General features: G+C 39.7%; 1 protein-coding gene across 2 annotated transcripts in view; it reads left to right on the top strand.

Annotated features, from left to right (window-relative positions):
• The window catches only part of LOC132830572 (protein CASP-like), a 596312-nt gene that overhangs the window by 335090 nt on the left and 233613 nt on the right, over nucleotides 1-27609 (top strand). For both annotated transcript variants that reach the window (XM_060848388.1, XM_060848389.1), the window contains exons 7-8: nucleotides 3334-3410; nucleotides 8741-8807. In XM_060848388.1, coding sequence (XP_060704371.1) covers nucleotides 3334-3410; nucleotides 8741-8807 — 144 coding nt within the window. The remainder of the gene's footprint in view (nucleotides 1-3333; nucleotides 3411-8740; nucleotides 8808-27609) is intronic.

Genomic DNA, 27609 nt, shown 5'->3' with positions numbered 1-27609 from the left:
AATAAATATCTCTTTTTTCCGAGTGGCAGATAGTGGGATATTACAGGGACCAGTCCTTGGATCCCAACTGTTCACAGCATACATTCCTGATTTAGATTAGGGAACTAAATGTAATATCCCCACTTTTGCAGATGACACAAATCTGGGTGGGAGGGTGAGCTGTGAGGTGGATGTGGAGATGCTTCAGTGTGATTTGGATAATTTGAGTGAGTGGCCAAATGCATGGAAAATGAAATATAATGTGGATAACTATGAGATTATCCATTTTGTTCGCAAAAACAGCAAGGTGGGATATTATCTGAGTGGTAATAGATTGAGAAAAGGGAAGGTGCAATGAAACCTGGGTATTCTTGCTGAAATTAAGAACACAGTGTAGCAAGCAGTAAAGAAGGCAAATGGTATATTGGCCTTCATAGCGGGAGGATTCAAGTACAGGAGCAGAGCTGTCTTGCATTGTACGGGCTTTAGTGAGTATTCTATGTAGTTTTGATCGACTTATCTGAGGAAGGATGTCCTGGCCAGGGAGGGAGTGCAACAAAGGTTTACGAGACTGATTCCAGGGATGACGACTAAAATATGAAGAGAGACTGAAATTAGTCAGGACTATGTTTACCAGGATTTAGAATAATGCCTTGGGGTGAATTTCATAGAAATATATAAAATTCTAACACGACAAGACATGGTAAATGCAGGGAAGGGTGTTCCCAATGACTGAGAGGCCCAGAACCAGGGATCCCAGTCTAAGGATATCGGTAGACCATTTAGGCCTGAAATGAGAAATTTCTTCACTCAGAGAATGGTGAGTCTGTGGAATTCTCTACCACAGAAAATAGTTGAGGTCAAACTACTGAATGTTTTCAAGAAAGAGTTAGATATAGTTCTTAGGTTGTGGTTCTGTTTGCCGAGCTGGAAGTTTTTGCTGCAAACGTTTCGTTCCCTGGCTAAGGAACATCATCAGTGCTATTGGAGCCTCCTGTGAAGTGCTGCTTTGATGTTTCTTCCGGTATTTATAGTGGTTTGTTCTTGCCGCTTCCGGGTGTCAGTTTCAGCTGTAGTGGTTTGTATATGGGGTCCAGGTCCATGTGTCTGTTAATGGAGTTTGTGGATGAATGCCATGCCTCTAGGAATTCCCTGGCTGTTCTCTGTCTGGCTTGTCCTATGATGGTAGTGTTTTCCCAGTCAAATTCATGTTCCTGGTTGTCTGAGTGTTGGCTAGCCACAAAACGACATGACCAGCTATCCCTAGTAGCCATACACTCAGACAACCATCAACATGAATTTGACTGGGAAAACACCACTATCATAGGACAAGCCAGACAGAGAACAGCCAGGGAATTCCTAGAGGCATGGCATTCATCCACAAACTCCATTAACAGACACATTGACCTGGACCCCATATACAAACTACTACAGCTGAAACTGACACCCGGAAGCGGCAAGAACATCCATCAACAGACACATCGACCTGGACCCCACATACAAACTACTACAGCTGAAACTGACACCCGGAAGCGGCAAGAACAAACCACTATAAATACCGGAAGAAACATCAAAGCAGCACTTCACAGGAGGCTCCAATAGCACTGATGATGTTCCCTAGCCAGGGAATGAAACGTTTGCAGCAAAAACTTCCAGCTCGGCAAACAGAACCACAACAACGGACACCCGAGCTACAAATCTTCAACCAGACTTCAAATAGTTCTTAGGGCTAAAAGGGCCTGGGGTGAAAGTGGAAACAGTTTATTGAGTTCGATGATCCTATTGAATGGCGGGGAAAGCTTTCTCCTGCTCCTTGTTTTCTGTGTTCCTATGTTTTCCAGAATTTAAAGATTCTTGGTAGATTATTACCAACACATCTACTACTTTGTAGCTGTGTCTTGCATACTGCATTTCATCAGGGAACTTATCAATCTTTATAGCCTTATTAGCCGCTTGTTAGAAAAACTCTTCTGGTTCACTAATGTCCTTCAGGGAAGCAAATGCCATTCTTCCCTTGTTTGGCCTACATGTGATTCCAAATCCACAGCAATGTGGTTGACTCTTAACTGACCTCTGGGCAATTAAGGATGGGCAATAAATTCTGGCCTAGTCAGTAACAGCCTCATCCTGTGAGCACCTTTTCTCTAGTGATGGTGTTATGAAGATGTGAGTGTACTGTATCTTTAAGAGAGTTAAAAACTGGCAGAACTACCTAACAGCACAAAGTGTTCTGAATAAGATGCAATGTAACATGTGGTCCAGCTCCTGGGGATAGCTAGGGTAGTTGGTTGCCTGGAGACAAAAAAAAAGAGATTTGAATTTGGTCAATCAGTTTAAATGATACCTCCAAAAATTGCCAAACTCCAATCAAGTTTGAATTAAGTATATTGACAATCTTAAAAGCCAGTGACACAATCTGATGCTTTAGGGGTATAAGACTGGGAAAATTGAGCAGTTGAGAGGAGAACTGCTACTACAAAATCATGTCAAGACTGCCTGATAAATAGCTCCCTTAAAGGTACCTTTATTGATCCATGACCTGTGAAGCATAATCCCCAAGAAGAAGAAAAGACACAGGAAGAATCCAAATAGAAGGTTTGACAGCTGGCTGGTTTTGAAAATTTGAATTTTTGGTAAATCTTAAACGGGGGTTTTATCGGACTAGTATTGTAGAAGGGAAGATAAAAGATAGGTTACAGGAATGAGTTGTATGTAGTTGGTCATTAATTATTCTCCATTATGCTTGAAGAAACAAAGTTGTTAATTTTTACTTTTAGCAGTTCTTGGCCTCTAGAACTTTCACAGATTACTGCACGGGATAAATCTTTTCTAGGTTGTTGGTTTAAATTAAGCAGAAGGGTTTACTCTGTGTCATAACAATAATTATTGTATTTATTTCCACTCCTCGTTTTACCCCTTGATTATTTAGTAATTTCAGAATGCTATTAGTGTTTTCTATTGTTAACACCAGTGCAGGGTATTTATTCCTGGTTCCTCATAATGACCAGCTGGATTGAAGTACCGATGCCATTCACTGCTGTTATATCATTGTGCTGTGTGCTTATAATTTTTCTTTGATTGCTCTATCAATTTTCTTTGTAATGGAATTTTGAACAGTGAAGTTAAAAGAAACTGAAAATAAATTCAACAGTAATGGCTTTGAAGTGAAATTATTGTCAAGAGTGGTTTAAAAGCAAAACAAAAGGGAAGTGTTTATCCTATGATACATGAAACTATGAAGGATCAAAAAGAATAACTTCTCAATGAAGCTGTAGTCTTTCTTGTACACAAGATGAAGTTGCATCGATTGTGGACTCTTTTGATCATTCTCTTAATATTTCATTTATCTTGCAGGAAATTACAAGAGACTCAAACATCCTTGGCCTCCAAATTTGAGGAGGCTGATCACAAGGTTCAAGTTTTACAGACAGGTAAGAGAATGATTTTGATCCCATGGTCAGGGCTTTATGTGACTCACTGTTTGCATGGTATATGCACATTGTAAATTAACATAAAACAGAACAGTACAGCAAAGGAACATGTTGAATATATTAAAATGCTTTTACAGACATATAAATCATTTACAAAATGTAAAAGATTAAAAGTAAAAGCCACAATACTTCAATGCTAAAATTTCTGGTAGAATGAATAATTGGAATGTGCAGCTAAGTATAACTGGACAAAATAGTTATTGTGTCCAACTTGTTAAAAAGCATTTATGGATATGGGTGTTGATGGTGTGCTAGTATTTCTAACCCATCCCTAATTGCTGTCAAAAAGGTGGTGTGTTGCCTTCTTGAACCATTGCAGTCCATTTCATGTAGGTACATTCACAAGCTTACACTAAGTAATTTATTTTGCACATCATTTGTGATAGCATATTCATTTGCTTACAAATTTATTGCTTTTAATGGATTTGCTGCTACACGTTAAGGATGTTATTCTCTAAGAACAACTTTTACCTAACCCGGAATATCTTTGAGGGCAGATGAATGGGGATCTCTGGTACTCTATATGTGATATTTCCCCTACCGTTGATATTCTGTTCCTGATACTTTGAATAGTAAAGGTGCATCTAGGCAACAGCAATTATAATAAGGTAGAGTTTCACATTCAGTTTGAAGGGAGATGTTTCATCCTAAGACTGGTGCTTTAAACCTCAATAAATGTAACTGTAACAACATTGCTGGCTGAACTGAACTGGGAAACTGGCTTAAAAGATAATACGATGGATGTGTAGCGGCGTGCTTTTAAGGAGGTACTTAAAGCAAAGAGTTATCCCAGTTAGAAAGAAAATCTTTGCATCATCTGTGGCTAAGTAAGGGTGTTAAAGATAGTATGAAATTAAGAGAAACATCGTATAATTCTATGAAGTGTGCTTAGATCAAGTAAAATGTAGTGGTTTAGATTACAGATTGAGTATGAACACCACAAAAACAAAACCAATGGTTGTTTGAAAGAATATATCGAAAGAAACTAGAATGTAGATTGAAGTGGGTAATGTCACACTGAAGCAAATGGTTTGTCTGTTCAGGACAAATGATCAGAAAATATGGCAAATGTGAATCAGAACTTAGAAGAAGGAACGCAATAGCCAAAAGTAATATTGAGAAAATGAAAGACATGCTAACAATAAGTCAACTCAATATTGGATCAAGGAAAAACTTGCATTCTTTCCTGTGCGCCTTTGAAATGTGTCTTTTAAAACATACGCCAAATATGCTAACTCAGAATAAAATATCCCCCAGGAAGTAATGATCATAGCATAATGGAATTTAATGTTCAGTTTATGAGGAAGAAATTTGGTCGGAAATAACTGTGTTTAACTTAAATAAGGGGAATTGCAATGAAATGAGGTAGAGTTAGCTAAAATGAACTGGGTGGTTAGATTAGCAAGAATGACAATAAGCAAATGTTTAAGGACATTTAAGGAGGCAATTTATGACACTGCAAAAGTCCATCCCACTAAGGAGGGATAAACCAACCACGTCAAACCAAGGAAGTTAAAGAGAGTATGAAGTTAAAAGAAAAAGCATGTAGGATGACTATCAGAATCCAGCAAAGGAGGGCTAAAAAGGTAATTTAGACAATTAAAATAAAGCATGATGGCAAACTAGTGAGGAATATAAAAACTGACAATGAGAGCTTCTTCAAGTATATAAAAAGGGATAGAGGTCATAGTCCAATAAGACGCCTCAGAAAAATGAATTTGGGGTGATAATTATGGAAAACGATGAAATGGCAGAGGAGTTTATATCAGTCTCTACTTTGGTTAGACCACACTTGGAATACTGTGTCCAGTTCTGGTTGCCCTATTCTAGGAAAAATGTGGATGCTTTGGAGAGGGTTCAGAGGAGGTTTACCAGGATGCTGCCTGGAATGGCGGGCTTATCTTACAAAGAGAGGTTGACTGAGCTCGGACTTTTTTCTTTGGAAAAAAGAAGGAAGAGAGAGGACCTAATTGAGGTGTACAAGATAATGAGAGGCATAGATAGACTTGATAGCCAGAGACTTTTTCCTCAGGCAGAAATTGTTAACACGAGGGGTCATAGTTTTAAGTTGTTTGGCGGAAAGTATAGAGGGGATGGTCAGAGGTGGGTTCTTTATGCAGAGAGTTGTGAGAGCATGGAATGCGTTGCCAGCAGCAGTTGTGGAAGCAAGGTCATTGGGAATATTTAAGAGACTACTGGACATGCATATTGTCACAGAAATTTGAGGGTTTGTACATTAGGTTTACCTTACATGAGGATCAATGGTCAGCACAACATCGTGGGCTGAAAGGCCTGTTCTGTGCTGTTATGTTCTATGTACTAAATATCCTATTCCCATTTTCTCTCCATACCTCTTTGATCCCTTTAGCTGCAAGAAACATGTCCAGCTCCCTCTTGAATACTCTGGGTTCCTCAACTGTTCCAGAATCTTTCATCGGTCTCCGAAATCACTAACTCTCTCCCTCTTGAATATGTCTAATAAAGTGGCCTGAACAGCTTCCTGTGGGAGAGAATATCACAGGTTCACATCTTTCTGAGTTAAGAAATTCTTCCTCATCTCAGTCCTGAATAGCTTACCCCTTATTCTTAGAATGTGACCCCTACTTCTGGTCAGTCTACCCCCCCACTTCCCCATCAGGAACATTATTCCCGCATCTGGCCTGTCCAGTCCAATCAGGATTTTATATGTTTTTATGAGATCCCCCCCTCATTCTTCTAAATTCCAGTAAGTACAAGCCCACTCGATCCAGTCTTTCTTCATATGTTAGTTCTGCATCCCAGGAATCAGCCTGGTGAACCTTCACTGGACTCCCTCAGTAGTAAGAATGTACTTCCTCAGATTAGGAGACCAAAACTGCACACAATACTCGAGGTGGCATAACTGCAGCAAGACATCTTTACTCCGATACTCAAATCCTCCTGCTGTGAAGGCCAGCATGCCATTAGCTTTCCTCCCCACCTGCTGTACCTGCAAGCCCACCTTCAGCAACTGGTCCACCATGACAGCCAGATCTTGTTGCACCTCACCTTTTCCTAAATTGCTACCATTCAGATATTAATCTGTCCTGTTTTTGCAGACAACGTGGACAATCTCTCATTTATCCATCTTATTTTGCATTTGCCAGGTACTTGCTCAGCCAGTCTGTACAACCCACCCTGCAGCCTCTTAGTATCCTCCTCACAGCACACACTGCCACTCAGCTTAGTGTCATCTACAAGTTTGGAGAATAGAGAACAACCTCGTAAAAATGCTATCCATTATCTGAATAATCAGAAATCCGAACTCTCAGTTATCCGAACAAAGTACTTCCCACCCGTCACGTTCGGATAATCGAGGTTGTTCTGTATGTGGAAATACTGCCTCCTCTCGACACTGGGTACATTTCTAATACTACAGGTGACAGTTTAGAAGATTTTCCTTTCATCCTGCATTAAAAAATGTCATTTTGTTTTTAAAGTCTTTGTTCATCGTCAAGAGGTTCTAATTATATTTCCTGTTTTTAATATTATGAATGGGGGAGCTAGTCAATACAGTTTGCTGCTTCAAAGTGGATTGAAATTAAGCCTTGACTGGCCAGATGGTGGCCATTACTGTGTACAGAAGATGAAGTTATTCAATGACATGAATTTTCTATTGTCAACAATCATGTTTCTAGTCAATATAGGTCCTGTGATGTTATAGTGAAATGTCACATCAGATAGGTTGTATGGAAAATTGAAAAGTTCTATCTTGGTACAATTGGGTTATTGTATTAGATTACATTCATTCCGTCATGAACAATCTTGGACTTAAAAGTTGATGTTGGGTTCCCAAAATAGGTAGCATTCTCTTATGCAGCTAGCATGACACCTCTCCACCACTAAAACCTGAGAGAAAAAAGAAATTGAATGTAAACTGAGTTTAATGGTAATGTCTAGAAGCAATTTATTGTTTATTTAGCTACTTAAGAACTAAAAATAACATGAATTATTCCTTCAAGTTGTGGAAAGCATGCCAATTTATTTTAAAGTTGGTTTGTTTAGGCCCAGTTACTCTTGCAGCTTAAGGCAGCCTTCTCCTTAAATTCAATCAACTGCTCATTCCATAATATTCATTATACTACTTGACAAACGTAATTCAAACAGCTTCAAAAAATCTAGAACAAAGAAAAGCTGAAATTGCTGGAGGAACTTGGCAGGACTGGAAGTATTTGTGGATTTAAAAAGAGGCAGTCTTCGGGGCAGGCAACAACGCAAAATGGCGTTGGATCCTCTGATGCTGCCTGAACTGCTGTGCTTTTCCAGCAACACTCTACTCCAGAATTTGGTTTCCAGCATCTGCAGTCATTGTTTTTACCTAACAACGCAAAATGGCTGAGCACAGGCTGATATCCAAGTTCAGTACCCATGAGGGTGGCCTCAACTGGGACCTTGGGTTCATGTCACACTACAAGTGATTCCACTGCACTGCACACTCTGTCTGTCTCTCTCTCTCTCGCGCGCATGCACACACACACGCCTGTGCACATGCGCACACTCCTGCAAACCCACACATTCACGCAGATGCTCTCTCACACACAAGCTGTCTCTCATATGCTCACACATACACACCTCCCCACACTTATACCCCTTCACACTCATACTCATACACATACACATACACTCTCGCACAGACACACACACACACACACACACACACACACACACAAGTTTGTGGGGTGAATTTGTACTTGCAGAATTACACTTTATTTTGCTCAAAAACTGCATGAATTTATACGAGATTCTGTAAATCTCTTTTTTAGAAATAGAATCTGTCTGAACATTGAGGCACAAACAAATAGACTTTAACTTTACCTTCAATGCATTATCTGGGCTGACATGTTAAAGTTCAATTGAGAATATACCTTTTAAAATTTAAATATGAAAGAACTAAAATCAACATGGACATTCTAAAAGATTAGAGACTTAAACAATCAAGGTCTTTTTCAATGTATCATTTCAGTTGCATCACTGTTAACCTGTGCTATCAATTCTGTGTCTGATGATCTTATACCCAACAACCACCTGAGAAAAGAGCAGCGCTCCAAAGCTAGTGCTTCCAAATGAACCTGTTGGACTATAACCTGGTGTTGTGTGATTTTTAACTTAGAGTTAATATTGTGAGGCCAGTTAACCTCTTTGGGAACTCAAAGGATCTCGATTTACTAAACAATTAACTGCATGAACAGCTAAAAATGTTTCCTTAAACCATTCCATTCTTGGCTTTTATTGAAGCTATTTTTCTTTTGCAGCCCTGGAATCAACTCAGACTGAGCTATTTGATTTGAAAACAAAATATGATGAGGAGTCAACTGCCAAGTAAGTATAATGAAATGATTTAAAACCAAAGCAATTGAAAGTATTTTTAAAAATGGTTGTTCCATACGTTCAAAATGGTTGAAGTTGTTGAAAACACACAGACACAGAGCTATGACATGGCTCATGATAACTAGATAAAATGCTTTTGTTTAAAAAAAAAGGGCCATTAAGTAATTATTGCATGGTGTTTTCTATTCTGAAAATGAACTTCAGTTCCCCTCAGTCTAATTGTAATTGAGATCACACTACGTGTGTTAAACCAGTGTTTGATTGCTATTCAGAGTAGAAATCAAAATCATGGGTTTGTCTTTTGTAAAATCTATTTGAAAAAGTCATTTAAGGTATTTAGATGTGTAAGCTCAGGCTCTTTGCTGTTCCTGGAAAGTTTCCTTGTCCCTTTTTCAAAGTGGAGCACACATTTAAATGTCCTAAATGAAAAATGTGTGCTGCACTATCATGCTTTATTGTGCTGTTTCTATCTGAACCAGCTTTGCTACAGTGAGGGACTGCTTTATCACATTATTTATTATCAGGGCACTAATTTACTATGATTAATCTAATTCTGCTTTAATTATATGACATTGTGGTTTTCAACCAGTGTTTTGGTCATCACATTCCATGATTTGTATTTGTGAAAAGTACAAATGAGTGACCTCGATTATTAATATGTGTTCAATTAACAAATATCTGTCTCTGTATTATACCTTTTATAAAACTCTGCAGTCACGTACAGATAGTTCGCCTGTGATGCCATAGTTGCATTCGTGTGCGATGCTGGGTTGTGGAAAATGGTGCATTAGAAATAAAGCGATCTAAGGGAAAAACAGGGTTGGGGCAAATCAGTACAAATTTTAACAAAAATAGTAGTTAGGAGAAAGTGAGGACTGCAGATGCTGGAGATCAGAGCTGAAAATGTGTTGCTGGAAAAGTGCAGCAGGTCAGGCAGCATCCAAGGAGCAGGAGAATCGATGTTTCGGGCATGAGCACTTCATCAGGAATCCTTCAGGAGCCTGAAGAAGGGCTCATGCCCGAAACGTCAAAAATAGTAGTTAGCCTACTACAAATGATAGTACAGTCGAGCTAAATGTTGACCTGTTGTAACTGACCTGTACTGCATAGTGCAATTCATGAGAATCTTCAATTGATTACTCTTGATTGGCAGCTATTCCTGCTGGATGCATTGCGTTCTAGCCAGTCTTCTGAACCCATCAGTGGTAACACTGCACAAGTCAGATCTTAAAATGAAACTTGCCTTGATAGATCAAGGGCTGAATCATCATTTCTTTCGCTAAGTGTCAGTTTTGTCAAGTTTCTCAGAGAGTTTCATATCGTGATGCTTGGGGACGTCTCTCACCTTATTTTACAAAACCAATCTGTTCTATTACCTACCCCACACTTCGGTGCCCCTCTCACATGTTCTGTCACTATCATTCCATGTGCAATTTCCAAAACAACTTACCACTTCCTGGATATCCCAGAATTGACCAACATCTGTGGTGCAGCACCATCAGTCTGGAGCTGCCCTGCACGGTTCCTGACATTGGCCCTGGACATGGCAGACAATGGAAAATTCAGGTCTCTCTTTGTGGACAGGGACATGAAGATGCTGCTGATAGGGATGGGGTGAGGTAAAGGCAGGATGCTCTTTTCTCCCAGGCCAACAGAGGATGCCATTCTACTATAACCATGCTAACCTGGACCAGGGTTACCATCCAGGTCAGTGCAGTCTCAACCATCATAGGAATACACAGAATGTAGGAAGGAGATCAGTGGCCTTCTCCACTCTGCCAGTGAAAGTGCCACCATCTTCTCGCTGACACTTCACACTTCATCTTTGCGATTGTACCCATCATTTCCTGCAACAACAGCTTCCCCACTCTCACTCATTCTTACTAACATCTGACCCTGACTAACCCTGAACCTCTTCTGCACAGCCTACAGTGTGTGGATATTCCTCAGGACATCCCCACACATACAGCGAAAGTAGCAGTGTGCCAACCCACCTTTCTGTCCCTCACCCACTATGTACAAAGTTTCGTGCATCTTACCACCCTGAGCTGCTGACTGACCATGTCCAAGCCCCTGTACTAGTCACTTTTTTGCAGTTGATTACTATAGTGATTAGTCATTGAAATAATTTCACATGAGTCTACAGGTATTCTTTAACATCTAAACATATTTCTTAAATAAAAAAAGAGAAAAAGCTCTTGATACAAACAACAAAGCCAAGTTTCAAACTGCTCCTCAATACTGTCCTTTTATCGTTAGTCAATTGCAATGAAATTTCACTCTTAGTTCAAGTCAGGTTCTTAAATTAACAGATTCCTCCCAGCTTCTTGTCCTCCGGCTGGAGAGACATTTTCATAGAATCCCTACAGTGCGGAAACAGGCCCTTTGGTCCAACAAATCCACACCGACCCTCTGCAGAGTAACCATCCACACCCATTCTCCTACCGTATTACTCTACATTTCCCATGACTAATGCACCTAGCCTACATATCCCTGAACACTACGGGCAATTTAGCATGGCCAGTCATCTAATCTGCACATCTTTTGGTTATGGAAGAAAACTGGGGAATCCAGAGGAAATCTGCACAGACACAAGGAGAATAGAACATAGAACAGTACATTGCAGTAAAGGCTCTTCAGCCCTTGATATTGCGCCACCCTATGGAACCAATCCTACACTATTCCATTTTCATCCGTATGTTTTTCCAATGGCCATTTAAGTGATGTTAAAGTTGAGGAGTCTACTACAGTTGCAAGCAGTGCGTTCCACGCCCCTACTGCTCTCTGAGTAAAGAAATTACCTTTGACATCTCTCCGATATCTATCACCCCTCAATTTAAAGTTATGTCCCCTTGTGCTTGCTATCACGAAGGAAAAAAGCTCTCGTAGTCCACCCTATGTAACCCTCTGATCATCTTAGATGTCTCAGTTAAGTCACGTCTCAACCTTCTTCTGTCTAATGAAAACAGCCTCAAGTCCCTCAGCCTTTCCTTATAAGTCCTTCCCTCCATACCAGGCAACATCCTGGTAAGTCTCCTCTGAACCCTTTCCAAAGCTTCCACATCCTTCCTATAATGCAGTGACCAGAACTGTACACAATACTCCAAGTGCGGCCGCACCAGAGTTTTGTACAGCTGCAGCATGACCTCGTGGCTCCAAAACTCAATCCCTCTACCAATAATAACCTTCTAACAACAACCTGGGTAGCAACTTTCAGGGATCTATGTACATGGACACCGAGATCTCTCTGCTTATGTACAGCACCACGAATCTTACCATTAGCCCAGTACTCTTTATTCCTGTCACTCCTTCCAAACTGAATCACCTCACAGTTTTCAGCATTAAACTCCATTTGCCACTTCTCAGCACAGCTCTGCAGTTTATCAAGGTCCCTCTGAAACCTGCAACATCCTTCAGCACTATCCACAATTCCACCGACTTTAGTGTCATCTGCAACTTTACTAACCCATCCTTCTACGGCCTCATCTAGGTCCTTTATAAAAATGACAAACAGCAGTGGCACCAAAACAGATCTTTGCGATACACTGCGAACATTTTCCATCAACCACTACCCTCTGTCTTTTTTCAGCTCGTCAATTTCTGATCCAAACTAAATCACCCTTAATCCCATGCCTGCATATTTTGTGCATTACCCTATTGTGGGGAACCTTATCTAATGCCTTAAATCTAAATCCATGTACACAACATCAACCACTTTACCGTCATCCATCTGTTTGGTTGCCATCTCAAAGAATTCAATAAGGTTTGTGAGGTATGACCTATGCTTCATAAGACTGTGTTGGCAATCCCTAATCAACTTATTTCTCTTTCAATGATTATATATCCTATTTCTTTTAATCTTTTCCAACACTTTACCTACAAACGAAGGAAGGCTCACTAGCCTGTAATTACCAGGTTTGTCTCTACTCCACTTCTTGAACAAGGGGACAACATTTGCTATCCTCCAGTCTTCTGGCACGATTCCTGTAGACAATGACGACATAAAGATCAAAGCTGAAGGCTTTGCAGTATCCTCCTTGGCTTTCCAGAGAATCCTAGGATAAATCCCATCCAGCCCAGGGGACTTATCTATTTTCACTTTCCAGAATTGCAAATACCTCCTCCTTTTGAACTTCAATCCTGTCTAGTCTAGTAGCCTATATCTCAGTATTCTCCTCAACAACATTGTCTTTTTCCAGTATGAATACTGATAAAAAATATTCATTTAGCGCTTCCCCTTTTTCTTCTGACTCCATGCACTACTTCCCAGTACTGTCTTTGATTGACGCTAATCCTTCTCTAGTTATTCTTTTTTTCCTGATATATCTACAGAAAGGTTTCCCTTGATCATACCTACCAACGACTTCTCATGTCCCCTCCTGGCTCTTCTTAGCTCCCTCTTTACGTCTTTCCTGGTTAACTTGTAATTCTCATACACCCTAACTGAGACTTCACATCTCATGCTAACATAAGCCTTCTTCTTCCTCTTGACACGAGACTCAACTTCTTTAGTAAACCACTGCTCCCTTGCTTGACTGCTTCCTCCCTGCCTGACAGGTATATACTTATCAAGGACACGCAGTAGCTGTTCCTTGAATAAGCACCACTTTTGTATTGTGCCCATCTCCTGAAGTTTCCTTCCCCATCCTTTGCATCCTAAATCTTGCCTAATTGCATTATGATTGCTTTTCCCCAAGCTATAACTCTTATCCTGCATTATATACCTATCCTTTTCCATCAATAAAGCAAACATAACTGAGTTGTGGTCACTATCACCAAAGTGCTCACATACCTCCAATTCTAACACCTGGCCCGGTTCATTACCCAGTACCAAATCCAACATGGCCTCGTCCCTTGTTGTCCTTCTGCTTACTGTGCCAGGAAACACTCCGGCACAGATTGATCATAAGCTGCCCCATCTAAAGTATGCGAACTATAGTATTTCCAGTCAATATTTTGAAATTTAAAGTCCCCATAACAACTACCCTGTTACCCTCACTCCTATCCAGAATTATTAGATTATTACATTAGATTCCCTACAGTGTGGAAACACGCCCTTCGGCCCAACTAGTCCACACTGACTCTCCGAAGAGTAACCCACACAGACCCATTTCCCTCTGACTAATATTCCTAACACTATGGGCAATTTAGCATGGCCAATTCACCTAACCTGCACATCTTTGGACTGTGGGAGGAAACCGGAGCACCGGAGGAAGCCCACGCAGTCACTGGGAGAATGTGCAAACTGCACACACACAGTCACACGAGGCTGGAATCAAACCTGGGACCCCTGGTGCTATGAGGCATCAGTGCTAACCATTGAGTCACCATGCTGCCCCATGTTTGCTATTCTTTCCTCTACATGTCTGGAACTATTTGGAGGCCTATAGAAAACACCCAACAGCGTGACCTCTCCTTTCATGTTTCTAACCTCAGCCCATACCACCTCGGTAGATGAGTCCTCAAACATCCTTTCTGCTACTCTAATACTGTCCTTGAATAACACTGCCACACTCCTGCTCTTTTACCATCTTCTCTGTTCTCACTGAAACATCTAAATCCCGGAATATGCAAAAAGCATTCCTGTTCCTGCTCTGTCCACGTCTCTGAAATGGCAACGCCTCCATCGGCTGAGGCTAGAATCAAACCTTGGGTCCTTGGTGCGGTGATGCAGCAGTGCTAACCACTGGGCCACCGTGCCACCCAGACTTCGAAAAGTCGGCAATTCACAAATCACGTTTAATAAACCCGCGTTATAGGAGAACTACATGAAGCAGAATGTAGGTTAACTACATGGGGCTTAGTAGTAGTGGGCAGGAGGTGCACCTGGGTTTTTAACAATAACTGAAATTTTCTAGTGAGTTTTGAGAAGTGATTTTGAGATTTATTGTGGTAATACTGTGGAGAGGAAGCTTAGGGTTTGGAGAGTGGAATATTTGTGTTTGTTTACTGGGTGTTTTTGACATTAGGGTAGTGGTGGAAAGATCCCAGAACTTGGAAGCATTAGGGTCGGTACTGAAGTCAGAAACATGCAAAGAGGTGGAATCTCATCACCTTGTAAGGCAATTTCAAGATTGTCAATTACTGATGAAAGATATCTTTGTCTTAGAGTAGTGAAGGAAGATGTCTGCAAAAAAAAGTTCTAACATTCATCTCACACTATGTTTCTTCTCCTGATTTGATCTATTTTACCAAACCTTAACTACAGTGAACTTAAAATGAAAGGGAAAGAAATACTTTCTGCAAAGTAACTTTCTTACGCAATATCTGAAATACCAGTAAGAGAGGATTTTGCTATTTGTGTCCGCCTCTCACCTGTCTTTGAAGTAAGTTTAATATACCAGTCACAGTAGACAAAGTAAATATTACAGTACATGATTAAGGGTTCTTCTCTAGCCCATTTGGAAACAGTTGCTGGTAGTGTAATCAGCTATTTTGTCACAAGAAAAACAGCAATGACAAGAGTTTTACTGACACAATGAGAGATTGGACGTGCCATGCAAACTCAAGCTGTAGAATTCCCTGAGGCCAGGAAAGTGAGAGCTGGAAGTCAGAGTATAGATTTCAATACTAGGTTTCTTTGAAAGGCTGAAACCCTCATGTAAAACTAGAAGGTAGCTCCTTAAGCACATAAAAGACAATTTTGGCAAGTTTCATCATTCTGAAAGCAGTATGATTTTCTTCATGTTTTAGTTATTGATATGTCAAAAGAAATGGATGTTTTATATGATTTGATAACCATGTTTGGTTAGCATTTGTCTCTTCTGATACATTGCTGTAAATGTAAATTCAGTGAATACAATTGGATGCACATTTACTCAAAAAACAATTTGCTTTAACTTTTTCAAAGCTGTGCCAACCTTAAAAGTTCCTGCAATAGTTTACTAAGTACAGTAATGTTGTTATAGAACAAAACAGGCCCTTCAGCCCACGATGTTGTGCCAACCACTGATCCTCATGTACGCACCCGCAAATTTCTGTGACCATATGCATGTCCAGTAGTCTCTTAAATGTACCCAATGATCTCGCTTCCACAACTGCTGCTGGCAACGCATTCCATGCTCTCAGCTCTCTGTGTAAAGAACCCGCCTCTGACATCCCCTCTATACTTTCCTCCAACCAGCTTAAAACTATCACCCCTCGTGTTGGTCATTTCTGCCCCGAAATAGTCTCTGGCTATCGACTATATCTATGCCTCTCATTATCTTGTATACCTCAATTAGGTCCCCTCTCCTCCAATGAAAAATGTCCGAGCTCAGTCAACCTCTCTTCATAGGGTAAGCCCTCCAGTCCAGGCAGCATCCTGGTAAACCTCCTCTGAACCTTCTCCAAAGCGTGCACATCTTTCCTATAATAGGGCGACCGGAACTGGACGCAGTATTCCAAGTGCGGTCTAACCAAAGTTTTATAGAGCTGCAACAAGATCCCACGACTCTTAAACTCAATCCCCCTGTTAATGAAAGCCAAAACATCATATGCTTTCTTAACAACCCAGTCCACTTGGATGGCCATTTTAAGGGATCTATGTACCTGCACACCAAGATCCCTCTGTTCCTCCACACTGCCAAGAATCCTATCCTTAATCCTGTACTTAGCTTTCAAATTCGACCTCTTGCTTAATTTAAAACTAGCAACACAAAACATTTAACCCGAGCAGTAATCTGTAAAATTTGGATTGGCCAAGAAATATTTAAAGTAAAAATTAACAGCTTTATTTCTTAAAGTATAACAGAGAATAATTAACTAACAACTATTCATAAGTCCGTACTCTAACCTTTCTTTTACTTTGCCTTCTATAATACTAATCCGATAAAACTCTCAATTAAGATTTATGAAACAAAACTTATTATCTCAAATCCAGGCAGTTTTCTTCTTCGGGATTTCTGCTTCACAGGTCTGATCAAAAAAGGTACTTTTTAAGAGAGCTATTTTTCAGGCAGTCTGTTTACATGCTGGGGCTTGGCAGTTCTCCTCTCAACTGTTTAATTTTCCCAGTTTTCATACCTCCAAAGCATCAGATTTTGTCATTGGCTTTTAAGATTGTCAATATACTCAATTCAAACTTGATTGGAGTTTGTAATTTTCAGGGAATAATTTAAATTATTGGTCTAATTTGAATCTGTTTTTTTGTTGTTTCCAGGCAACCAGCTACTCCAGTAGCTGGAGCACATGTTACATTGTGTCTTATTGAGAACACTTGGTGCTGTCACTGCTAGCTTTTAACTCGCTTAAAAGGTATAGTTCACCCACATGTTCATAACACCACCCCCTTAAGGAAAAAAAAGGAACCATCATAATGAAAAGATGGCTTCTTTTCTTTTCTATTTTTAAACACATTTCGTAACATACAGATAACTTTAATATAAGTTCATCTTAACTTCTTCCCATATACCTTGTATAACATTAAATAAAGGCAGATCTCATCTAAACTGTATCAGTTAAATCCGTGATAACGCAGCTGCAATTACATTCTTCCAACCCGCAACATGCATGATTTTAAAGTTAAAAGTCTGTAACATAAGACTCCAATAAAATTGTCTCATATTCTTATCTTTAAAACATTCTAAGAATGTAAGTGGATTGTGGTCAGTGTACACAACTATCTCTGACACATTGTTTGTAACATACATATTAAAATGTTGTAGGGCCAGTATCAAACTCAATTGTTACTTTTCGATTGTGGAGTATTTCCTCTGGTGGATGTTGATCTTCTTCAAAAAGTAACGAACTGGCAGTTCAGCCCTATCCTCATCTTCTTGTAGGAGTACAGCTCGCAACTCCAATGTCACTAACATCGATGGTGACTTAAAAAGGTTTTGAAAAGTTTGGTGTAGCTAAAACTGGTTTGCTGGTTAATATCGATTTTAAATGGTCGAATGCCTCCTGGCATGGTTCTGTCCACCGAAACTTTGTGTTCTTCCTGAGTCCTACGAATCGAAACACCTCTGTCTTTGAAGTTGGTATGGAAATTCCTTGATAGCCTTTGTCTTTGCATCCAATGTTAACCTTCCATGACCGATGTTATGTCCCAAGAACATCATCTCTGCTTTTGCAAATTTCGTATTATTTAAGTTTTTCACCAGTTTTGCTTCTCCTAGTTGTTGAAAGAGCTCTGCCAACGGTACCATGTGATCTTTCCAGGACTTACGAAAGATCACTACAACGTCCGAATAGACTGCACAGTTTATTAACCGAACCACAACTCTGTTCATGAGCCTGTCCTTCATTCCAAAGGGCATCACTTCAAACTGGTATAGCCCATTTATGGTTACAGACACAGAAATTTCTTTTGCCAGCTCTGATAAATGTACTTGCCAGTAACCACATATTAAGTCCAGCATGGTGATGTAATTGGCTTATCCAACTTTCTCAGTACAATCCAGGAATTGGAGATGAGTCTGATTTTGTAACCGCGTTGACCTTCTGATAATCCACGCAGAATTGTTGAGTTTCATCCAGTTTGAGAACTAAGACGATCTGCAAACTCCAGTCGCTCTGGCTTGGTTTGATGATGTCCTCATTGATCATGGCCTCCAACTGCATCTGGACCTGTCTGGCTTTGAGAGGATTAAGCCGATAGGGATATTGTTTTATCAGAGCACTATTACCTGCATCTACTTCATGTACAGTAGCATTAGTCCTCCTCATCTAATGTTTCATATGTCCTTATACTGCAGTAACAAATCTTTCAGCTCCATTCTATGCTCCTGAGACAGATACCTTATTAACCTATCCCATTCCTCAAGGACTACTTCATTTTTTAATCTATTTTGAGGTACCTCAAAATCCATATTGTCTGGATTTGATTCCTCACTCTGTGGGGCATTAACTAACACCTGTTTCTCATATTCTTTCTTGCTAGTGTAATACAGTTTCAACGTGTTCACGTGACATACGTGATACCGTTTCTTTCCAATCTGGCATCTTTACTAAATAGTTTACCCAACTCAACCTTTTCTTAATTTGATAGGGACCACTAAACCTGGCTTTGAAGGGATCTCCTATCATTGGTAACAATACTAACACGTCATCCCCTTGGGAAAACGTTTGAGCCTCAGAACTTTTATCTACTACCTGCTTCATTGTGCCCTCTTTAGATGCTGTTTAGCTAACTCACGTACTTGGTTTAATCTCTCCCCCCCCCCCCCGATATGTAATTAATTGTGAGATCTCTGACTCTAGTCCTGTCGATTTTTCTTTCATTAATTTCAAAGGGCCTCTCACTTCATGACCGAATATGAACTCAAAAGTGAGTAAACTGAATAGATTCATTTGGGGCATCTCTAATGGCAAACGATATGAATGGGATACCTTTATCCCAATTAATTGGCGTAATCCTGACGGTATACTCTCAACATGGTCTTCTTTCTAAAGCTCCCTGGGATTCAGAATTAAAGTGCTGTATACTAAGCTATCCATAAACACAGAGCAGTAAAATTTGACGCTTGGTCCAACTGAATCTCTCTGGGTAGCCCATACTGTGCGAAGAAAGCTACTAATTTCTGTACTACGTTTTTTGCACTGATACTCCGTAATGGAATTGCCTCCGGAAATCTGGTAGACACATTCACTATGGTTAACAAATACTGGTTCCCACTTTTATTTCTCTGGATGGGACCTACACAATCAATTATAATCCGTGTGAAAGGTTCTTCAATTGTGGAAATTGGCAACAAAGGTGCTGGTTTTATTACTGACTGTAGTTTACCTACCATTTGGCATGTATGACGCTTATGGCAAAAGTTAAACATATCCTTGTGCATTCCAGGCCAATAAAAATGTTTTTGTCCCTTAGCCTGAGGCTGTTGTATCCCTAGGTGATCTCCTACAGGTAGTTCATGTGCTATCCGTAATACCTCCTGTCTGTATGCTACCGGCAACACAATCTGGCTCACTTAAGCCCACTTCTCCTTTACGTTAACCTGCCATGGTCTCCATTTCCATCTTAGGATTCTATCTTTTAGATAATAACCCTCCAGAATATTCTCTACCTCATTTTCAGAGTACGCATCCACATAATATCTTTTATTGTCTTGCAGCTCTTCAAATTTTCTTGGCGTTTCCTTTACTAGCTTCACTAATGCTTAGCTTCTTTTACCACATCTTTTCCCATGGTGCCTTTCTTTAACGACCAGTGCTGTGTCTTTACATGTTCCACTTTACCACAGTGGAAACACCTGGGGTCTCTCACCTCCTTGCCACCCTGTTGGACTTTTTTTTTATCCTGTGGTAAATTTTTACCAGTGTTCTCTACTCTTGGTTTAGTAGTATAAGATCTGCCCTTCTCCCAACTTTCTGTCCCTCACAGGACAAAATTCTGGCCAGAAGCTTGTCTTTTGCACCAAAATATACTCATCTGCTAATTCTGCTGCCCTTCTCACTTCCTGAACTTCCTGTTCCTCCACGTGAATTATTACCATCTCTGAAAGTGAATTTTTAAACTCTTCCAGCAGAATAATCTCTTTGAGAGCCTCAAATGTCCTATCTATTTTCAAAGCACACACCCATTGATCAAAGTGACTATATTTAATTCTTTCGAACTCAACATAAGTCTGACCTGGTTCCTTGTGTTTCTGAACTGCTGTGTGTGTGCTTCTGGTACTAATTCATAAGCACTTAAAATAACCTGTTTAACCTATTGACACCTCATCTGAGAGTGTGGCAAATACCTCATTAGCTCTGCCTACCAATTTAGTCTGAACTAGCATTACCCATAAATACTCAGACCACTCCATCTGCCTCACAAATTTTTCAAATGAAATAAAGAAGGCTTCGACATCTTTCTCATCAAAATGTGGCAGAGTTTTGACATATATCACTACCTTCTCTTTTAATCTCAATCCTGTCAACTTTACTGACTTACATTGCAACTTCTCATGTTCAAATTCTCTCTTTTTTGCTCAGCTAAGAACTTTCTCTTTCTTTCTCCCCTTTCTCCCTTTCTTCTCTCTCTCTTTGTTCAGCCAAGAATCTTGTCTCTCTCTTTTTCTTCTCTCTTTCTCCTCGCTCCCCCTCTCTTCTCTCTCTCTGTTTCTTTTCTCTCCCTCTCCTTTCCTCTCTCTCTCTCTCTCAATCTCTCTTTATCTTCTAACTCCATTTTCCTCAATAGTAATTTAAGATTTTCTACCTCTGTTGCACTTGTCTGTTTATCTGACGCACCTAAGTGTTTGAGTAACTCCCTTAGAATTTCAGCTTAACTTTTGTCCTTGGTTAAATACAAATCTAACATATTTGCTAATTCTAAAAGTATGGCTTTTTTCTTTCCTTCTAGACATTTTTTGGCAAATTTGAGAACTATCTTCAAATCCCGGAACCTCTTTAACAATTTTAAGAACCTTTTCTTTCACTTCTAATTTAATAAACCACAAGTCACTGAAATTAGACAAATTGTCTCACCTACGTTTTATTTAAAGATCTCAGACACTAACCTGTAAGTGTTTAAATCTGCTGGGATTTGTTATACCCTGAAATCTATTCAAATCTGTCTAAACCAGTTCAAATCGTGAACCGGAGCCCCCCAAGCTGTTACAACACGGGGTAAACCTTCCTGCTTAATTGAAAACCATTTCACCCACATCTTCATAACAAATGCCAATCGTGTATTTTATCAGACCCCAAAGTACACTTCGTTCCCCAGGAATACATACCTTCAAACAGAAGTTTTTAACAACACAAATTCCCCAGTAACGAGCTTTGAGTGTAACTGTATGACATGTATTGGCAGTTATGATGAAAGGACTTCAAATGGCAGAAGAGTCCCTTGTGGAAATTCTGCCTGTACATTTGCATGCACAATGGGGGAAATGACTTTCAGATGTTTTAATCAATTTTGACCCATTTACTAAAAATAATGAATTCAAAGCCCATTCCCAGCAATAATCAGACACACAGCCATATAGTATGAAATTCAGAGGCACATGGTAATGTGGAGACAATAAGGAAGAGAGCAAGGGGTTTATCATTTTAAAGTATGTTTAATTGTATTAGGCCTGAGAGAGATGGTGCTATGGAGAGGAGAGCTGAGTGACATGCCTTTAAGGGTGTTGTCAAATTGGGAATATTCCTTAGAAGGTAAGAATAGAAGTGAAGTATAACCTTCATAGGGTGAGATTAGGGACAACAATGTTACATGGAGTGTCACTTGTCATTTTATAGACAAGAAATTTAATCCCGGTATATCGCTACTTTATCTTTTATTATAGGACACACTGCTCTCTAAGAACCCAAACACAGCACAGAGTTAAGCAATAGTGTTTTGTGAAAGTCTGTGATGAATTATTTTTGTCGTATTTTCTTGCACTCACAAGTCTACAATATGTGAATTGTAACATTCAGAGCATGCACAGTTGCTAGAGTCGCCAGGTAGCAACATTTAATTCTGCCTGTTAGTAAGGGAGAGGCTATTCCAAGTTTTCCAAGTTGCCAATTCCTAGCTTAACATAACTTTGGTGATTTGGTCTGAGATTATAAGTCTAAATGTTGTCTCATTCGAAAATGTGATTCCCGTGCTATCACTGATGAGTTCACAGTGGTTACTTAGCAGGCTGGAAAGATATAAATAAAATCATGAGGGGCATGGATAGGATAAATAGACAAAGTCTTTTCCCTGGGGTGGGGAAGTCCAGAACTAGAGGGAAGAGATTTAAGGTGAAAGGGGAAACATATAAAAGAGACAACTTTTTCACGCAGAGAGTGGTGCGCATATGGAATGAGCTGCCAGAGGAAGTGGTGGAGGCTGGTATAATTGCAACATTTAAAAGGCATCTGGATGGGTGTATGAATGAGAAGGGTTTAGAGGGATATGGGCCAAATATTGGCAAATGGGACTAGATTGGGTTGGGATATTTGGTCGGCATGGACGAGTTGGACTGTAGGGTCTGTTTCTGTGCTGTACATCTCTATGACTATGACTGTGTCTATATTCCGACACCATCACACGGACAAATGATGGAATTTTCTCCCCAACAGCAGTCTACCACACCAGATGGACTGCAGTGGTTCGAGTAGGTGGCTTAACACCATCATCTGCAGTGTAATTAGGTGTGGAGAATCATTGATGGCATTGCAATCAACAAACAATCAAAAAGGCTATAGGCATTCTGGCCTCAATATCCTTTTTTTGTGTAGATATTTTGAAGTGACGTAGATATGCAAGGATGACACTTATTGCATATAATTGATAGGAGTTGCTCACATGTTTCCATCTTAATGGTAATATAGACCCTGTTGATAGATAGCTATCAACACGTTTACCTATGTGAAACTGTTAACTTACTAGATCACAGAATTATATAGTTCAGAGGAGACCCTTTGTCTCATCAAATCCGTACTGCCAAAAAGTCCCACTAGTCCCAGTTTCCCACACTAGGCCCACAGCCTTGAATGTTGAAACATTTCAGGTTCTCAACCAAGTAATTTTTAAAGGTTTTAAAGTTTCCTGCCTCACCTATCCTCGCAGGCAGTGTAATCCATCACCTTCTGATCTTGTTGAAGTATTCAAGTATTGTTTCCATTTGTACAATTTGACTACTTACTTCCCTTTCAAAGTTTAGTTTCTTCTAAATGGTATCCTGTGTGACTCAGTGGTTGGAAATGTCCTTTCAACTCTGGATTTGGATCCAAGATCTCGCTTCGATTGATGTGATCCATCCATTATTTGTTGAGATGCTCCATTTTCAGTAGTGATATGTTATTGAGTATGTGATGTGTTCCTGATTTGAAAAATTATCAATAAATTCAAATTCAAACTGTACAGGAATCCATGCTATGCACGAGTCCATGGTTAATTCAAACGACTTTGTTAGACTGATTGGTTACTCCAAATTTCATGGTCCACTCCAAATGAATCTACTTTTATTTGAATCTATCCTGGTTTGAACAAGCCACAGTAGCTGGTTTTCCTTGACTATCTGATTTTGTCTTGCTGGCCAATTAATTTGAAGTATTTGAGTCTGTTAAAATCCACATATGGGAAAGCAATCAGCAGAGTATGGGCCACTGTGCATGTAATAATATCCTAAACAGTTTTTGTAATGGAATCTTGAATACACCTGTTATAATCAGCCATTTTCTTTGATACATACACTAATGTTCAACATTTAACGAAGTGCATGTATGGGAAAAATGGCTAAGCAGCAAACTGTCATGGTTGTACCAGCAATACTAGGGGAAAGGATAGTGCTGCTAATTGGGAATCCTGAACCATCTAGACTTTTTTATGATGCCAAGAGTAACTTAGAAAAACCATTAAATAAACTTTGCTAATTGCCCTTTTGGTAGCCTGGCAATGAAGAGACAGAACTTTCCTTAATAGTTGACAACTGTGATGCCTATATGAAATTCTGGTGTAGAAAGCAGAGAACCTTGCATTTAAAAATTCAGAATTTGTTGCATCTCTGACCGCAGTTGACGAACTGCCACAGACACCATCAGACATCTGTAAAGCTCAATTACACCAGCCCTATGCTACAACTGCTAGCAGAAAGAAGCTTTGAATCCATTATCAGTGTTGATGAAAAAGTCCTAATGTCCACCTTGCTTTTTATAGAAATGGCTGATATAAAAGCAGAAGATGCTGAAAATGCAGCCTGTTAGGTAGCCTCTTAAAGAGGAAAGATACATACATTGATTGCATGTACTTATTCATCTAGGTTGAAGGTTAGATGAACAGGCACTTTTACTAGGTGTGAAAGTGAACTAAACTATAGTATTGGCAATCAACAAATACAGAGAGGCAGTTTATGGATTAAATGTGCTGTGAGTACTGAATAAAAGCTGTTAATCAGAAAAGAGCATTTGTGCACCTTCTAAGGCTAAAAAGGTGTTAAAATAGAATGTAGAATAAAAGGTCATGGAAAGTCCAAATGAGCAAAATGCAATGGAATTAACGTCATTAGCCTTTTTTAGATCATCACATGCCCCAGTATTTTTTGCATTGTTATGTCTTTTATCATCTCATTGATGATTTTGAACTTATTTGAAAGTTTTCCATTAAACACTTGTGGAAGGCTATTTCCATCCCTATGAATAGTTTGTTTTTTTGATTCTCACCTCCTCCTCCATTGTCTCCTTATTTTCTTTGTCATTGTAAGTTGCATGTTTGTTTTCAGACCTTAGTTCTGATGAAAGAATGCACACTCTACATTTCCAGCATCTTTTATTTTTATTTCCAATTTCCAAACATTTACAGTTTTACTTTCTTTGTTTTTGTGGGGTTGTGGTGCCACTGGAAATGGGAGTGAGCACATGGCCGAGGTATGTGGATTCAGTGAGCAGCTAGAGGTGGAGGAGGAGTTTGTGCCATTTGATTGTGCTTGTTAAATCGTAGCCAATAATAGGGACCAATTTCCGAATGGAATGTTTCCCTTGTATAAAATACTTGGACAGATGTGCTTTTGCAGGAATAGAACACAGAACAGTACAGGCCCTTCGGCCCACGATTTTGTGCCAAGCATTTATCTTAGTATCAACCTAGCTAAACACCCCTCAATTTATTGCTGTCCATGTGCTTGTCCAGCAATCGCTTAAACGTCCCTAATGTCTCTTACTCTACTACCACCGCTGGCAGTGCATTCCATGCACCCCCCCACTCTCTGCGTAAAGAACCTACCTCTGACATCTCCCCTCTACTTTCCTCCAATCACCTTAAAATTATGACCCCTCATAATAGCCATTTCTGCTTTGGGGAAAAATCTCTGGCCATCTACTCTATCTATGTCCCTGTACACCCCTATCAAGTCACCTCTCTTCCTCCTTCTCTCCAGTGTGAAATGCCCTAGCTCATTCAAACTGTCTGAATAAGACAAGCCCTCTAATCCAGGCAGCATCCTGGTAAATCTCCTCTGTACCCTCTCTAAAGCATCTGCATCATTCCTGTAATGAAGCGACCAGAACTGGAAACCATTTTCCAAGTGTGGTCTAACCAGGGTTTTATAGAGCTGCAGCAAAACCTTGCAGCTCTTAAACTCAATCCTCCTGTTAGTGAACGCTAGGCCTTCTTAACAACCCTATTATCTTGGGTTTGAGGATTAACTTTGAGGGATCTGCGTATGTGGACCCCAAGATTCTGCTTTTCCTCCACACTGCCAAGAATCCTGTCTTTAACCCTGTATTCGGCATACAAATTCACCTTTCCAAATTGAATCACTTCGCATTTATCCAGGTTGAACTTCATCTGCCACTTCTCAACCCGGCTGTGCATCCTATAAATGTCTTGTTGTAGCCTGCAACAGCCCTCAATACTACCTACGACACCACCGACCTTTGTATCATCTGTAAACTCACTAACCCACCCTTCCACTTCTTCCAAGTAATTTATAAAAACTACAAAGAGCAGAGGACCAAGAACAGATCTCTGTGGAACACCACTGGTCATTGACTCCAGGCAGATTACTTTCCATGCACTACCAATTCTGTATCCGGACTGCCAAATTTCCCCATATCCCATACCTCCTGACTTTCTGAATGAGCCTACCGTGGGGAACTTATTGCAATCCATATACACCAAATCCACTGCTCGACCTTCGTCAACTTGTCTTGTTACATCCTCAAATAACTCAATAATTCGGTAATATTTTTAGATGTTTTATGTTTTTATTATGTGCTTACGTTCTGATTTTTCTTTTAAATTGCTTAATTTAACAGTTACATTTGACTTTTCCAAGATAAAATGGCAATTATATATTTATTATGAGATACAGCTCATGGTCTTTCCCAGTTTTATACTGCATGTGAACCTCCCTCTCATTTGACCTCTCCCACTCTACACTATAATTCTCTGTTTCCTTCTCCCTCATGTATCTGCTTTATTCACTCGACGTGGCTGCAAGTTCCACGTTTCACTACTTTCTGTTGGCAAATTCTTCATAAGTTCTTTACTTCCACCTTTGATTTCATCTTTGAATGTTTCAAGCTGTTAACTTTGTCAGTATTTTTTTCTGGCTTATTTTCCTGAACTCCATTGTCATTCACTCATCGCTGCATTTTTTACTCTATTTAGTTTGGTCTTTGAACTGAGCTTGATCTTTCTCAACCTTATAATGTTGTTGTTGCCATTCTCTAGTCATCCTCATACACTTCCTTCTCTTATCTGTTCTGGAAAATTTCCCCATTATTAAGTGCAGTGATGCTTGTCTCATTGAGGTTCTCACAAAAGCCTGTCTCATTATTGAGGTTGTTACAAAAGGGGTCAGATGTCACCTTTGGATCATCTTGTACTCACTGTAACAGCTGCAACCTTCTTTCACTACCTTTCTTGGGTGTTTTATTCAGGGGATGTTGTGGTTTTTGCTCATTTCATGTATTTCTTCCTTTACACCCTTTCCACTATTTAAGGTCGGCTGTATACCCCTAATATCTTCAACATTTTGCATTACATTTCTAAGTCCTTTTAGAGTTATGTCCTTTCTTGCTGCAGGTATTTTCTGATAAGCACAGCTGTCCTACTAACATCTTTTTCCAAGCTTTTCTTAAATCTCTGTAGCCTGAAAATTTTCAAAGCCAATCCTGACCTATCTGCAAGCCATATTTTATTTATTTCCTCACTGCTAATCTTTAAATTCTTTCCAGTTCTTTCAATGTTTTGTTGATGCCGTTGTAGTGTTGCAGACAATTGAGTATGTTGTTAGTTTTGTAATTCCTGCCTTTTTTAGGCATGTCACAATTGTTTCTTATAACATTTTCTGCTTATGGAATATTTCCCAGAATTATATCTTTTTTAAAGCTCTGATCTTTCCTTTTCTCCCTTGTCTTTAAATGAAAATGTTATCCATCCTACCCTCTTTCCTTTAAATAA

The sequence above is a fragment of the Hemiscyllium ocellatum genome, chromosome 31 (assembly GCF_020745735.1).
Source record: "Hemiscyllium ocellatum isolate sHemOce1 chromosome 31, sHemOce1.pat.X.cur, whole genome shotgun sequence".
Lineage (NCBI taxonomy): Eukaryota > Metazoa > Chordata > Chondrichthyes > Orectolobiformes > Hemiscylliidae > Hemiscyllium > Hemiscyllium ocellatum.
This window is presented reverse-complemented; position numbering and strand designations above follow the sequence as displayed.